The 14,251-nt window shown below is 41.2% G+C and overlaps 1 protein-coding gene across 1 annotated transcript in view; it reads left to right on the plus strand.

Moving 5' to 3' along the window:
* UNC13B (unc-13 homolog B) overlaps positions 1 to 14,251 on the plus strand; it is a 246,002-nt gene that overhangs the window by 51,483 nt on the left and 180,268 nt on the right. The window contains exon 3 of the mRNA XM_049772923.1: positions 6,213 to 6,312. Within this exon, the coding sequence (XP_049628880.1) occupies positions 6,213 to 6,312 (100 nt within the window). The remainder of the gene's footprint in view (positions 1 to 6,212; positions 6,313 to 14,251) is intronic.

The raw sequence follows: 14,251 nt of genomic DNA on the forward strand, positions 1-14,251 counted from the left end.
AATCTGTATATCCAACATTGAAGTCAGGACGTGGAGCGTCCTTTGGTTTCACCTCACAGTCAAAGTGCAACGCAGGGAGCCCTGTCCTGTAAGCAGGTCGTTGTTGTTGTTAAGTCTTCTCAGTGTTAATGGAAGTCTCTTTTGAGCAGGACAATGTCTGAGCAGCATAGAGTCTTCCTTGGTAGAGGATTGCTTCCAGGTGATGCTATAGACCAGCCTGGATATTTTGTGGATGGCTTCCCTGGTTCAGGGAAATGCCCTTTCTTCTGAGGTCTGTGCCAGGTCGTTATGTCAATGTTCAGGGTGTAAGGTCCCTTTGCACTATAAGATTTGTCTGTACCAATCTCTATTAGATAGGATCTTATTTATATGTATAGTATTTCCCCATTTTAATGTGCCTATGCAAAAAAGGAGCAATGCCACGTGGTGTTCTTGGCGCATATGGGGGTGATAAGAACAATTATGGTTCAATCATAAGCATTAAGCTGGGGGACTCTTTCTCTAAGATTCCTTGTTAAACAGCTCAAAAAGAGAAGATGAAAAGTGGTTAGAATCATCACTATATAAGACAACATTTAGTAAGAATTATAGCTGTCAGAGAAAAAACACAAAATATTCTAAAGAAATACGTGTCCATTTTATGTATCTTGAAACAGTTTGGGATTGTTACACACAATACACGGCTTTGGTCTGTGATAAGGCTTGTACACTACTGATTAAAAAGAGTAATGTAGATTAGAGATGTTTGGGGGGGGTAGAGAGTAAAGGAATAAAAAAGAGCTTTGTAGGGATGTGGGAAAGGGCACAATACAAAATAAAGATTCTGGATACGTAAAACGTAACATAACAGTAAGGAATACTCTTAATACATGAAGTACGCACGGGGGCATGAGCCCCCGCGTGGTTCTGTAGTTTTGGGATGCATAGGGAGGGATTTCTGCCCCCTCCCCCCAGGGCTCGATTAAGCAGGCGTGGCCCTGAAGACCCACCAGGTTTGGGGGATCTTGGTCCCCTGGACTAGGTGTTCAGCCCAGGGACCCTGTGGCTAGCTGTCCTGCCCAGAGCCCCCAACATACCAGTCAAAGACCCAGAAATCCTGGCATGCGGAGTGTTCTGAGCCCAGCTGCGCCTCTGTAGTTTTGGGATGCATAGGGAGGGATTTCTCCCCCCTCCCCCCAGGGCCCGATTAACCAGGCGTGGCCCTGAAGACCCACCAGGTTTGGGGGGATCTGGGTCCCCTGGACTAGGTGTTCAGCCGAGGGGCCCTGTGGCTAGCTGTCCTGCCCAGAGCCCCCAACATACCAGTCAAAGACCCAGAAATCCTGGCATGCGGAGTGTTCTGAGCCCAGCTGCGCCTCTGTAGTTTTGGGATGCATAGGGAGGGATTTCTCCCCCCTCCCCCCAGGCCCGATTAAGCAGGCGTGGCCCTGAAGACCCACCAGGTTTGGGGGGATCTTGGTCCCCTGGACTAGGTGTTCAGCCCAGGGGCCCTGTGGCTAGCTGTCCTGCCCAGAGCCCCCAACATACCAGTCAAAGACCCAGAAATCCTGGCATGTGGAGTGTTCTGAGCCCAGCTGCGCCTCTGTAGTTTTGGGATGCATAGGGAGGGATTTCTCCCCCCTCCCCCCAGGGCCCGATTAAGCAGGCGTGGCCCTGAAGACCCACCAGGTTTGGGGGGATCTTGGTCCCCTGGACTAGGTGTTCAGCCCAGGGACCCTGTGGCTAGCTGTCCTGCCCAGAGCCCCCAACATACCAGTCAAAGACCCAGAAATCCTGGCATGCGGAGTGTTCTGAGCCCAGCTGCGCCTCTGTAGTTTTGGGATGCATAGGGAGGGATTTCTCCCCCCTCCCCCCAGGGCCCGATTAAGCAGGCGTGGCCCTGAAGACCCACCAGGTTTGGGGGGATCTTGGTCCCCTGGACTAGGTGTTCAGCCCAGGGGCCCTGTGGCTAGCTGTCCTGCCCAGAGCCCCCAACATACCATTCAAAGACCCAGAAATCCTGGCATGCGGAGTGTTCTGAGCCCTGCTGCGCCTCTGTAGTTTTGGGATGCATAGGGAGGGATTTCTCCCCCCTTCCCCCCAGGGCCCGATTAAGCAGGCGTGGCCCTGAAGACCCACCAGGTTTGGGGGGATCTGGGTCCCCTGGACTAGGTGTTCAGCCCAGGGGCCCTGTGGCTAGCTGTCCTGCCCAGAGCCCCCAACATACCAGTCAAAGACCCAGAAATCCTGGCATGCGGAGTGTTCTGAGCCCAGCTGCGCCTCTGTAGTTTTGGGATGCATAGGGAGGGATTTCTCCCCCCTCCCCCCAGGCCCGATTAAGCAGGCGTGGCCCTGAAGACCCACCAGGTTTGGGGGGATCTGGGTCCCCTGGACTAGGTGTTCAGCCCAGGGGCCCTGTGGCTAGCTGTCCTGCCCAGAGCCCCCAACATACCAAAGACCCAGAAATCCTGGCATGCGGAGTGTTCTGAGCCCAGCTGCGCCTCTGTAGTTTTGGGATGCATAGGGAGGGATTTCTCCCCCCTCCCCCCAGGGCCCGATTAACCAGGCGTGCCCTGAAGACCCACCAGGTTTGGGGGGATCTTGGTCCCCTGGACTAGGTGTTCAGCCCAGGGGCCCTGTGGCTAGCTGTCCTGCCCAGAGCCCCCAACATACCAGTCAAAGACCCAGAAATCCTTGCTGCCAGTTTTTACTTAAGTTTTTATAGATTATATTTGAGCCAAAAATATGGTAAAGTTTATTTTCCCAAAATTTATTGACATCAGATACTATCAAACTTAAATTTCTGTCCATATGAATGTAAAAATGGTATCTGCTTATTTTAATATATATTTCCTTAATTATGAATGTCAATTTGAGAGAGAATTAAGTTGATCTCAGCTTTTAGCACACTTATGATTTGGAGAATTTGGAGTAGTATCTATTTTTGATCCTGTTAGTTATGGTCTTGTAGCAAAATATATATATATATATATAGTCCAGGGGCCAGGGGCCAGAGAGATAGCATGAGGTAAGGTGTTGCATGCCTTGCATGCAGAAGGTCAGTGGTTCGAATCCTGGCATCCTGAGCCTGCCAGGAGTGATTTCTGAGCACCGAACCAGGAGTAACCCCTGAGTGCTGCCAGGTGTGAACCCCCCTAAAATATATATATATATATATATATATATATATATATATATATATATATATATATATATATGTATCAGGGTTTACTGATCTGTGTTTAAGGATTAATCCTAGAGTTGCTTGGGATTGAAGTAGGTCTTGCCTTATCCATATATAAGCTTTTCTTTGCTTCATTATTTTATATGGTCTAATGCTTAATAAATTTACCTTCTTGGAAGTTTACAACAGGGCCAATTTTCTCACACAATTAGTAATATGTTAGAAATTTGTATTTTGTTGAAGTCTAAAAGGCTAGTTTGTTCTTTATTTTACAAAATTATAATTTTTTACATTGAAAACTGGAGTCTCAACTCAGTGCTTGTTATTGCTGGCTAGTATAAAGGTAAGTAATGCAATGGTAAGTAGGGTGAATGCAAAATTTGCTGAGTAAGCAGTTCAGATGTTTGCGCTTTGAGTTTCAGTTCAACTGCCTTTGTTTTAGTCTCAATTCTATGCTGAGGTTAGAGAATTTCTCTTCTCAAATCTTTATTTTTTTTATACAAGTTGTGATATATGCCAATCTGAGCAGGTCAAAGTCATTCTTTTTGTGTAAATTGTGCTGTAGTACAAACTAATCTAGACAAATAGGTCATTTAGAATCTACTTTATAGAATTTTCCTCACTTTTGTTCCAGCCAACAATTATTTATTTATTGGGGGACGGGGGGTCCACATCTGCTCATGCTCAGGGCTTACTCACTCCTGACTCTGCACTCAGTAAATACTGAGTGGTGCTTAGTGCTTGGGAGTTTGGGGATAGGCCATTTTGGGTACTTGGATTGGCTGTGTGCAAGGTAGTCACCCTATCTGCTGTATTATCTTTCCAACCTTGCAATTTCTTACTTTTTATTTTTCTGTTCTTTTCCTTTCTGGTTTTTGGGTCATGCCCAACATTATTCAGGGGTTACTTCTGGCTCTGCGCTCAGAAATCGCTCCTTGCAGGCTTGGGGGACCATATGGAATGTCGGGATTTGAACCATAATTTGTCCTGAATCGCTGTGTGCAAGACAAACGTTCGACCTCTGTGCTATTGCTCCAGCCCTTACTTTTTCTCTTGTACTTATTTTTTTCCACATTTTTTTACTTTCAATTAAAAACGTTTTTTTGAGGCCTCCTCTTTTTTAAATTTATTACTTTATTTTTACACTTGGCAGTTTTTGTTTTTGTTTTGTTTTGGGGTCACACCCAGTGATGCTCAGGGGTTACTCCTGGCTATGTGCTCAGCAATCGTTCCTGGCTTGGGGGACCATATGGGACATCGGGAGATTGAACCGCAATCGGTCCTAGGCTAGCGTGGGCAAGGCAGAAACCTTACCCCTTGCACCGCTGTTCTGACCCCATACACTTGGCAGTTTTTAAGAACATTTCTAAATCTATGCTTGGGAAATCATGTAGTCACCTTCATGTAAAGCATGTTGAGCTTAGGTATTGAACTGTTCTGGTGTTATTGTTCTGGTGTTATTTATACATTTTATTAAGTTTATTTCTTTACTACTAGTAAGTTAAATTAGTGTTTTGTTAGCTAGAGTTTGTTAGCCCAAACTTTAGGTGGTCTATAAAATAAATTTAATAATAATTAAGTTAATAAGTTCAATAAATTATTAGTATATTACATTTGCCTTATGAAGCTTTTTTTCTTTTTTTTCTTTTTTATATTTTATTTAAACACATTGATTACATACATAATTGTTTTTGGTTTCAGTCATGTAAAGAACACCACCCATTAACAGTGAAACATTCCCATCACCAATGTCCCAAATCTCCCTCCTCCCCACCCGACCCCCACCTATATTCTAGACAGGCTTTCCATTTCCCTCATACATTCTCATTATTAGGACAGTTCAAAATGTAGTTATTTTTCTTTTTTTTATTTTATTTTATAATAGCTTATTTTTATTGAGGATCAGAAGTTAATATACGGTTAACATTATTTCTGCACACATCTTTCCAACAATACCCCCATGGCCTGAGCACTTCTTACCTTCACAGTAGCCCAAGGGCCCCTTTCATAATAGCTCAATCCAGGGCCTATTTTAGTAACATAGGATTGAAACATAAACCAATCAGATTTGTACAAGTACAACAATTTTAACCAATGGGAGCATAAACACATTTTGATGGCGGGAAGGATAAAGAGGAACCTGGCAGGATGGGGGGAGGGGAAGCAAATTCTTAAACAAATAGCTAATTGATATTTACGCAAATACAATTATTTGTTTAGCCTATTTTCCATTTAGATCTATCTTTTGTGCAAACAATAAGGATCATAATTTAAACTTTACAAAAACATACCTATAACTACATGCTTGAGAGCAGTTATAAAAACAGGTTCCATGGAAAGGTTAAGGCATCTGGTTAAGCCAGATTCTTTGTGCTGAGCTAAATTTATTTGCAGAGTTTTCTGTTGGTTCGGGGCTATGCAAACTTTCGTGGCTTGAATCAGACAGGCGGTGGAAAATTCATTCAGAGTTCCTTTGATATGTGGGGTGCTCGATCTCCCACATCTCCCCCTGTTTAGTATACAATATAGAAGGGACAGACGTGCCTCGGTGGACTGGCCACACTGGGTGAAGAGGTGTGGGGCTTCCAGTCACCGCATCTGCTACCCTTGATTCAGTCGTTTCCAAAGCTTGGCAAGGCACAGATTGAGGTCTATGCGCCAGCTCCTCGATAACTTCAAACTTAAGTGGCGGAGAGTTGGCAGGAGGGGAGATGTCAGGTGTCAGCTGGTCTTCTTTTAATTTTAAATTAAAATTTTAAATTTTAAATTGAAGCTTTTAATTTATACATGTGTATATGTATGTCTTCTGCTGGGAAAATATAAAATGTATTTCTTAAATTTGAAAATACCCTCATAGGTTTTATTTCTGAAGTATGTACTTCATAATTTTTTATAATTCTGTATAGAATGATGCTATTGTATAATGATTGTATTATATATCACTTTTCCTTTAAATATTTAATTTGTATGTTATTTTTTGCAAGGGCTTTGTGAGATTGGGAAAATCCTAACACAAAATGTTATATTTTAATTTTACATTTTTCTAAAGATAAATTTAATACATATGTGACCCTGAAAGTTCAGAATGTGAAGAGCACAACAGTAGCAGTGCGTGGGGATCAGCCTTCCTGGGAACAAGATTTTATGTTGTAAGTATTTTACAGAAATACTTGTCTACAATCATGGGTACATTTTCAGATATCTTGAGCTGAATATTCTGTAATTTTTTAAAAGATTTATGGGGCCACAAGATATTTGAGTTTGTGTGGCACTAATGTGAATGGGATTGCCTTCTTAACATCCATCTCTTCCCTATCATTATTGGTATATAAAAAGGCCATTGATTTCTGTGTGTTAATTTTGTAGCCTGCCACCTTGCTATATTCATCTATTGTTTCTAGAAGCTTTCTAGTAGAGTCTTTAGGGTTTTCTAAGTAGAGTATCATGTCATCTGCAAACAGTGAGAGGTTGACTTCTTCCTTTCCTGTCTAGATGCCCTTGATATCTTTTTCTTGCATGATCAATATAGAAAGTACTTCCAGTACTATGTTGAAGAGGAGTGGTGAGAGCGACAGCCTTGTCTTGTACCAGAATTTAGAGGAAAGGCTTTTAGTTTTTTTCCATTGAGGATAATATTTGCCATTGGCTTGTAGTAGATGGCTTCAACTAGATTGAGAAAGGTTCCTTCCATTCCCATCTTGCTGAGAGTTTTGATGAAGAATGGGTGTTGGACCTTATCAAATGCTTTCTCTGCGTCTATTGATATGATCATGTGATTTTTATTTTTCTTGTTGTTGATGTTTTGTATTATGTTGATAGATTTACAGATGTTAAAACCATCCTTGCATTTCTGGGATGAAACCTACTTGGTCATAGTGTATGATCTTCTTGATGATGCATTGGATCCTATTTGCCAGGATTTTGTTGAAGATCTTTGCATCTTGGAGTCAACTTGACCAAAGATGTGAAGGACCTATACAAAGAAAACTATAAAGCCTTGCTCTGAGAAATAAGAGAGGACACACAGAAATGGAAACACATACCCTGCTCATGGATTGGCAGGATTAACATAATTAAAATGGCAATACTTCCCAAAGCATTATACAGATTTAATGCAATCCCTCTAAAGACACCCATGACATTCTTCAAAGAAGTGGATCAAACACTTATGAAGTTCATCCGGAACAATAAACACCCTCGAATAGCTAAAGCACTCCTAGGGAAAAGGAGTATGGGAGGCATTACTTTCCCCAACTTTAAACTGTACTACAAAGCAATAGTTATCAAAACAGCATGGTATTGGAATAAAGACAGACCCTCAGATCAGTGGAATAGGCATGAGTTCTCAGAGAACATTCCCCAGACATACAAACAACTACTTTTTGAAAAAGGAGCAAGAAATCCTAAGTGGAGCAGGGAAAACCTCTTCAACAAGTGGTGCTGGCAGAACTGATTAGCCACTTGCAAAAAAGCGAACATAAACCCCCAGTTAACACCATGTACAAAGGTAAAATCCAAATGAATTAAAGACCTTGATATCAGACCTGATACCATAAGGTATATAGAACAACACGTAGGTAAAACACTCCATGACATTGAGAGTAAAGGCATCTTCAAGGAGGAAACTGCACTCTTCAAACAAGTGAAAGCAGAGATAAACAGATGGGAATACATTAAGCTGAGAAGCTTCTGCACCTCAAATGAAATAGTGCCCAGGATACAAGAGCCACCCACTGAGTGGGAGAAACTATTCACCCAATACCCATCAGATAAGGGGCTAATCTCCAAAATATACAGGGCACTGACAGAACTTTACAAGAAAAAAACATCTAATCCCATCAAAAAATGGGGAGAAGAAATGAACAGACACTTTGATAAAAAAGAAATACAAATGGCCAAAAGGCACATGAAAAAATGCTCCTCATCACTAATCATCAGGGAGATGCAAATCAAAACAATGATGAGATACCATCTTACACCACAGAGATTGGCACACATCACAAAGAACGAGAACAATCAGTGCTGGCGGGGATGTGGAGAGAAAGGAACTCTTATCCACTGCTGGGGGGAATGCCGTCTAGTCCAACCTCTATGGAAAGCCATATGGAGATTCCTCCAAAAACTGGAAATTGAACTCCCATTTGACCCAGCTATTCCACTCCTAGGAATATACCCTAGGAACACAAGAATACAGTACAAAAACCCCTTCCTCACACCTATTGCAGTACTATTCACAATAGCCAGGCTCTGGAAACAACCAAGATGCCCTTCAACAGATGAATGGCTAAAGAAACTGTGGTACATATACACAATGGAATATTATGCAGCCGCCAGGAGAGATGAAGTCATGAAATTTTCCTATACATAGATGTACATGGAATCTATCATGCTGAGTGAAATAAGTCAGAGGGAGAGAGAGACACACAGAATAGTCTCACTCATCTATGGGTTTTAAGAAAAATAAAAGTCATTTTTACAACAATCCTTAGAGACAATGAGAGGAGGGCTGGAACTTCCAGCTCTCTTCATGAAGCTCACCACAAAGAGTGGTGAGTGCAGTTATAGAAATAACTACACAGAGAACTACCATAACCATGTGAATGAATGAGGGAACTGGAAAGCCTGTCTAGAGTACAGGTGGGGGTGGGGTGAGATGGAGGGAGATTTGGGACATTGGTGGTAGGAATGTTGCACTGGTGATGGGGGGTGTTCTTTACATGACTGAAACCTAATCACAATCATATTTGTAATCAAGATGCTTAAATAAAGATATTATAAAAAAAAGATTTATGGGCCGGAGAGATAGCACGGAGGTAAACTGTTTGCCTTGCATGCAGAAGGTCGGTAGTTCAAATCCCGTCATCCTGTATGGTCCCCTGAGCCTGCCAGGATTGAGTTATGAGCCTAGAGCCAGGAGTAACTCCTGAGCGCCGCTGGGTGTGACCCAAAACAAACAAACAAACAGCAAACAGATTTATAAATTAGGGCCAGAGAGATAGCACAGCGGGAGGGCGTTTGCCTTGCATGCAGCCCATCCAGGACGGATGGTGGTTTGAGTCTTAGCATCTTATATGGTTCCCTATGCCTGCCAGGAGTGATTTCTGAGTGCAGAGCTAGGAGTAACCCCAGAGTGCCACCGTATGTGACTCAAAAACACAACAAACAAACAAACATTTATAAACTATGCTAAATATTTCAGAAAGAGTTAGCTCAGTGGGCTGAGCTATGCTTGTTTGTAGGAGACCCAGGTTCTCCATACACAATTCTCATAGCTCTATGCTAGAATAGCTCCTGAGCACTTCCAGGTATGTTTCCAAAACAAAAAAACACAGGTTAAATATTTCATAATGCTTAAATTTGTTAACATGTTTAATATTTAAAAATACTGTTATAGAACAGTGAGATATGTGAAAGGTGAAGTACATCCATAGTTTTTTCTCTTGGATTTGCAATTTGTTCTGAAAGATAAATTTAGAATATTAATAAATTCATCAATTCATTTTAATGTGGAACAATATTATCTAGTGATATTTCCCCAGTTGTCAAAAATACACTTAGCATAATATTAAGCATGATCTTTATTTGATTAGCAGAATTATGAATGTAAGATTATGTTCGTGCCCTGATTATATGTTTTAGATGATGATTTCTGGGCTTATAATTCTTTTGCTTTCCTAAAAGTGTTTTACACATCTAATTAATAGATAAACTATTAATCTAAATAAAATGTGTAAAAATTAGAATTTTGTTTTGTTTTGTTTTGGGCCACACCTGACAGTTCTCAGGGTTTACTCCTAGCTCTGAACTCAGGAATCATACCTTGCAGTTCTTGTTGGGGTACCATATGGAATGCCAAGGGTCAAACCTGGGTTGGTCACATGCAAAGTAAATGCCCTTACAAGTATTCGCTGTACTATGACACAAAATTTAATCTGTTGTGACAATATACTCTGGCTATAAAAATTAATATTTTTAAATTTATATTTGAGGATTTTTTTCTGTTGTCATAAGGGGGCAAAAATATAGAATATTATTTTGGAGTATTATGCAAATTACTTAGCTGCTTTTTTATCTTTATTATTTTTGGGGGAATTACACCTAGTAGCACTCAGCGGCTACTGATGGTTCTGCTCTCAAAAGTTACTTCTGGAAGGCATGGGGTACTATATGGGATGCCAGGGATTTAACCCGGATTGAACCCAAGTTGGCCTTGTGCAAGGCAAATGAATGTTCTATCCTCTGTACTATCACTCCAATTCCCATCTTTATCTTATTTATAAAGATCAGTCTTTCTTAAAAGTTTATGCTTCTTTTTTTAGAGTTTAGTATCAGGAGTCAAAGAAGAAACTATTGAAATTGTTATGAAATTTGAAATAGATTTTATTTTTGTTTTGTTTTTGGGCCACATCCAGTGATGAATTACTCATAGTGGTACTATGGGAACCATATGGGATGCCTGGGGTTAAACTTGGGTCATTGGGACCGGAGAGATAGCATGGAGGTAAGGCATTTTCCTTTCATGCAGAAGGTAGATGGTTCGAATCCCGGCATCTCATATGGTCCCCTGAGCCTGCCAGGAGCGATTTCTGAGTATAGAGCTAGGAGTAACCCCTGAGTGCTGCCAGGTATGACCCAAAAAACAAAAGAAAAGAAAAGAAAACAAAACACAAAAAAAAACCTTGGGTCGTCTGCATGCAACGCAAATGCCCTATTGGCTCTACTATCATTCTGACCCTATAAAATTTGAAATTAAAGTGAATGATTTACAGGTTTTATGCTGAGTATTAGAGATAGGAACATATATATCATTCATATCTATCTATCTATCTATCTATCTATCTATCATCTATCTATCTATCTATCTATCTATCTATCTATCCATCTATCTATCTACCTACCTACCTATCTATCATCTGTCTGTCTGTCTGTCTGTCTGTCTGTCTATCTATCTATCTATCTATCTATCTATCTATCTATCTATCTATCTATCTATCTATCTATCTATCTATCTATCTATCTATCTATCTTGGTTTCGGGGCATTCCCGGTGATGCTCAGGGGTTTACGCTCAGAAATTGCTCCTGGCTTAGGAACCATGTGGGATAACGGGGGATCAAACCGTGGTCCGTCCTAGGCTAGTGCATGCATGGCAGACATGTTATGGGTAGTGCCACCACGCTGGCCACATGAAAACTTTTTTTTTTTTTTTTTTTTTTTTTGGTTTTTGGGCCACACCCGGCGTCGCTCAGGGGTTACTCCTGGCTGTCTGCTCAGAAATAGCTCCTGGCAGGCACGGGGGACAATATGGGACACCGGGATTCGAACCAACCACCTTTGGTCCTGGATCGGCTGCTTGCAAGGCAAACGTCGCTGTGCTATCTCTCCGGGCCCATGATAACTATTTTTATGGGAAAGCATTTTATTCATCTGAGCTTTAAAATATACTCCTTTTCTTGTACTTGTGAAACCTTATTGCAATAAATAAAACAGTAAAATTCTAAGAGTTTGGGCTACAAGCATATTTTAAGGGTTTGGGCTAAATGAACACAGAGAAAGACTAGATAGTTAATTATTAAGGAGGCAGAATCAAAATCTGTTTCAGATAGTTGAATAGGTATTCTGCTCATTATTTGTACAGGGGATAATGTAAGGTAAGTTATGGATCTTATCCTATAAACTAAAAAAATAAGGTTTTTTTGGGGAGAGGGTAGGATAAGGTCCATAATTTATCTCATTTTTGAGGGTTTTATCGAATAAGGAGTTGTGAGGAAGAGCCAGAGTTTGTTGAGTGAGTATCATTCAAAGAATGGTTGAGAGGGACATAACTATGATCCAGTAGTTAGAAGGAGAGACTGAGATACTGAAGTTTAGGAAGCTGAGATTAAGGCTTAAAAAAAAAAAAAGTAATAGTGGGGCCGGCGATATAGCACAATGGTAAGGCATTTGCCTTAGACACAGAAGGACGGTGGTTCAAATCCTGGTATCCCATATGGTCCCCCGAGCCTGCCAGGAGTGATTTCTGAGCATAGAGCCAGGAGTAACCCCTGAGTGCTGCTGAGTGTGAACCAAAAAGAACAAAACAAAACAAAATGAAAAGAAGTAGTAGCTTCACATTTCTCACTGGTTGTCTCTCAAAATTAAATGCCCCATTTATGGGGCTGGAGAGATAGAATAGTGGGTAGGGATCTTGCCTTGCTCGAAGCTGACCAGAGTTCAATCCTCAGCATCCCATATGGATGGTCCCCAGAGTACTAACAGGAATGATCTCTGGGTGCATAGACAAGAGTAAGCCCTGAGCACTACTGAGAGTGACCTAAAATCAAATAAACAACAAAAACGTTCCATCTATTCCTTCTTACAGAGAGGTAAAATGAGACCACTTATTCATTTCTTCAGAAGTATGCACTGTCATATATAAAGCTTTTATTCAGTTCTTTTTCTGTACCACTGTTTGCTTTACCATAGTTCTGACTGTGGTATGTAAACCTAGCAATTCTTCCCTCCCTGACTTCTAATTGGCATTAATAACAACACAATTATTATTATAAATGTTAGCAGCATGATCATTAAAAAATTTTTTTTTAAGTTTTTGGGTCAGGATTTTTTTTTTTTTTTGGTTTTTGGCTCACACCTGGCAGTGCTCAGGGGTTATTCCTGGCTCCACGTTCAAATCCAAACTCAACAACAACAGAATCGATACCCAACCTACAACAAACTGTACAAGGGGGGAACAGTTGCACTAATATTACAGGGGTAAAAGAGAGAGATGTGGAATCCAAGCTGGGAACGGGGTGGAGGGAGGACACTAATGGTGGGAATGCCCCTCACTCATTGTTACTATGTGTCTCGAATATTACTGTGAGATAATTGTAATTCACTTCAATCACAATAAAAATTAAAAAAATAAAATAAAAAAGAATGTCTTATATAAAAAGTTCCTTATAAGAGCTACATTTTTTGAGTAGATCCAACTAAAAGAAGTCTGATGATTCTATTTCTGCTTTATTCCCAGGACTCTAGGAAAGTTTTTTTTCTCAATTCAATCAACAGATATATGTATGTTACATATATATATATGTATGTATGTCTGTATGTAAATAAAATTCTAGGCTAGGCAAACTCATGTGTAAAAATGTTCTCATTGCTCTAAAGAAATGAATAATGGGTGGAGCAATAGTAAAGGGCTAAGGTGCTTGCCTTGAAATTAATAAAATAAACATTAAAATCAAGCTGGAGCAATAACACAGTGAGTAGGGCATTTGCCTTGCACACAGCAAACCCAGATTCAATCCCTGGCATCCCATATGGTCCCCTCACCCCCAGCACTGTCAGGAATGACCCCTGAGTGCAGAACTGGAAGTAACCTCTGGGCATCATCAGGTGTGACCCCAAAACAAACAAAAATAAAGTTGGCCATATTGATGAAAAGTTATAAGATCGTGCATCAGGGGCTGAAGAGATAGTCCAATAGGTTAGGCATTTATTTTCCTTCCATGAATCCAACCTTGGTTCAATATCTGGTATGCCATAGGGTCACCCAAACACCACCAAGAATATTTAGTAAGTTTAAATCCTGACCCAATGGGTCGGAGAGATAGCATGCAGGTAGGCCATTTGCCTTGCATGCAGAAGGATGGTGGTTTGAATCCTGCATCCCATATGGTCCCCTGAGCCTGCCAGGAGCTATGGAAAAAGAAAAAAAGAAAAAGAAAAGAAAAAAAGCCAGACCAGCAACTTCTTAAAAAAAAAAAGGTTGTATTTCTTCTCCTCCTCCTCTCCTCCTCCTCCTCCTCTCCTCCTCCTCCTCCTCCTCTCTCCTCCTCCACCTCCTTCTCCTTCTCCTCCTTCTCTCCTCCTCCTCCACCTCCTTCTCCTTCTCCTCCTTCTCCTCTCCTCCACCTCCTCCTCCTCCTCCTCCTCCTCCTTCTTCTTCTTCTCCTCCTCCTCCTCTTCCTCCTTCTTCACCTCCTTCTTCGCCTTACTTTTCTTCTCTGCCACCTTCTCCTTCTTCCTTTTCTTCTTCTCCGCCTCCTCCTTCTCCTCCTCCTTTTCCTTTTCTTCTTCTCCTCCTTCCTTTTCTTCTCTGCCT

Source organism: Suncus etruscus, chromosome 1 (genome assembly GCF_024139225.1).
Source record: "Suncus etruscus isolate mSunEtr1 chromosome 1, mSunEtr1.pri.cur, whole genome shotgun sequence".
In the NCBI taxonomy this organism is placed as follows: Eukaryota; Metazoa; Chordata; class Mammalia; order Eulipotyphla; family Soricidae; genus Suncus; species Suncus etruscus.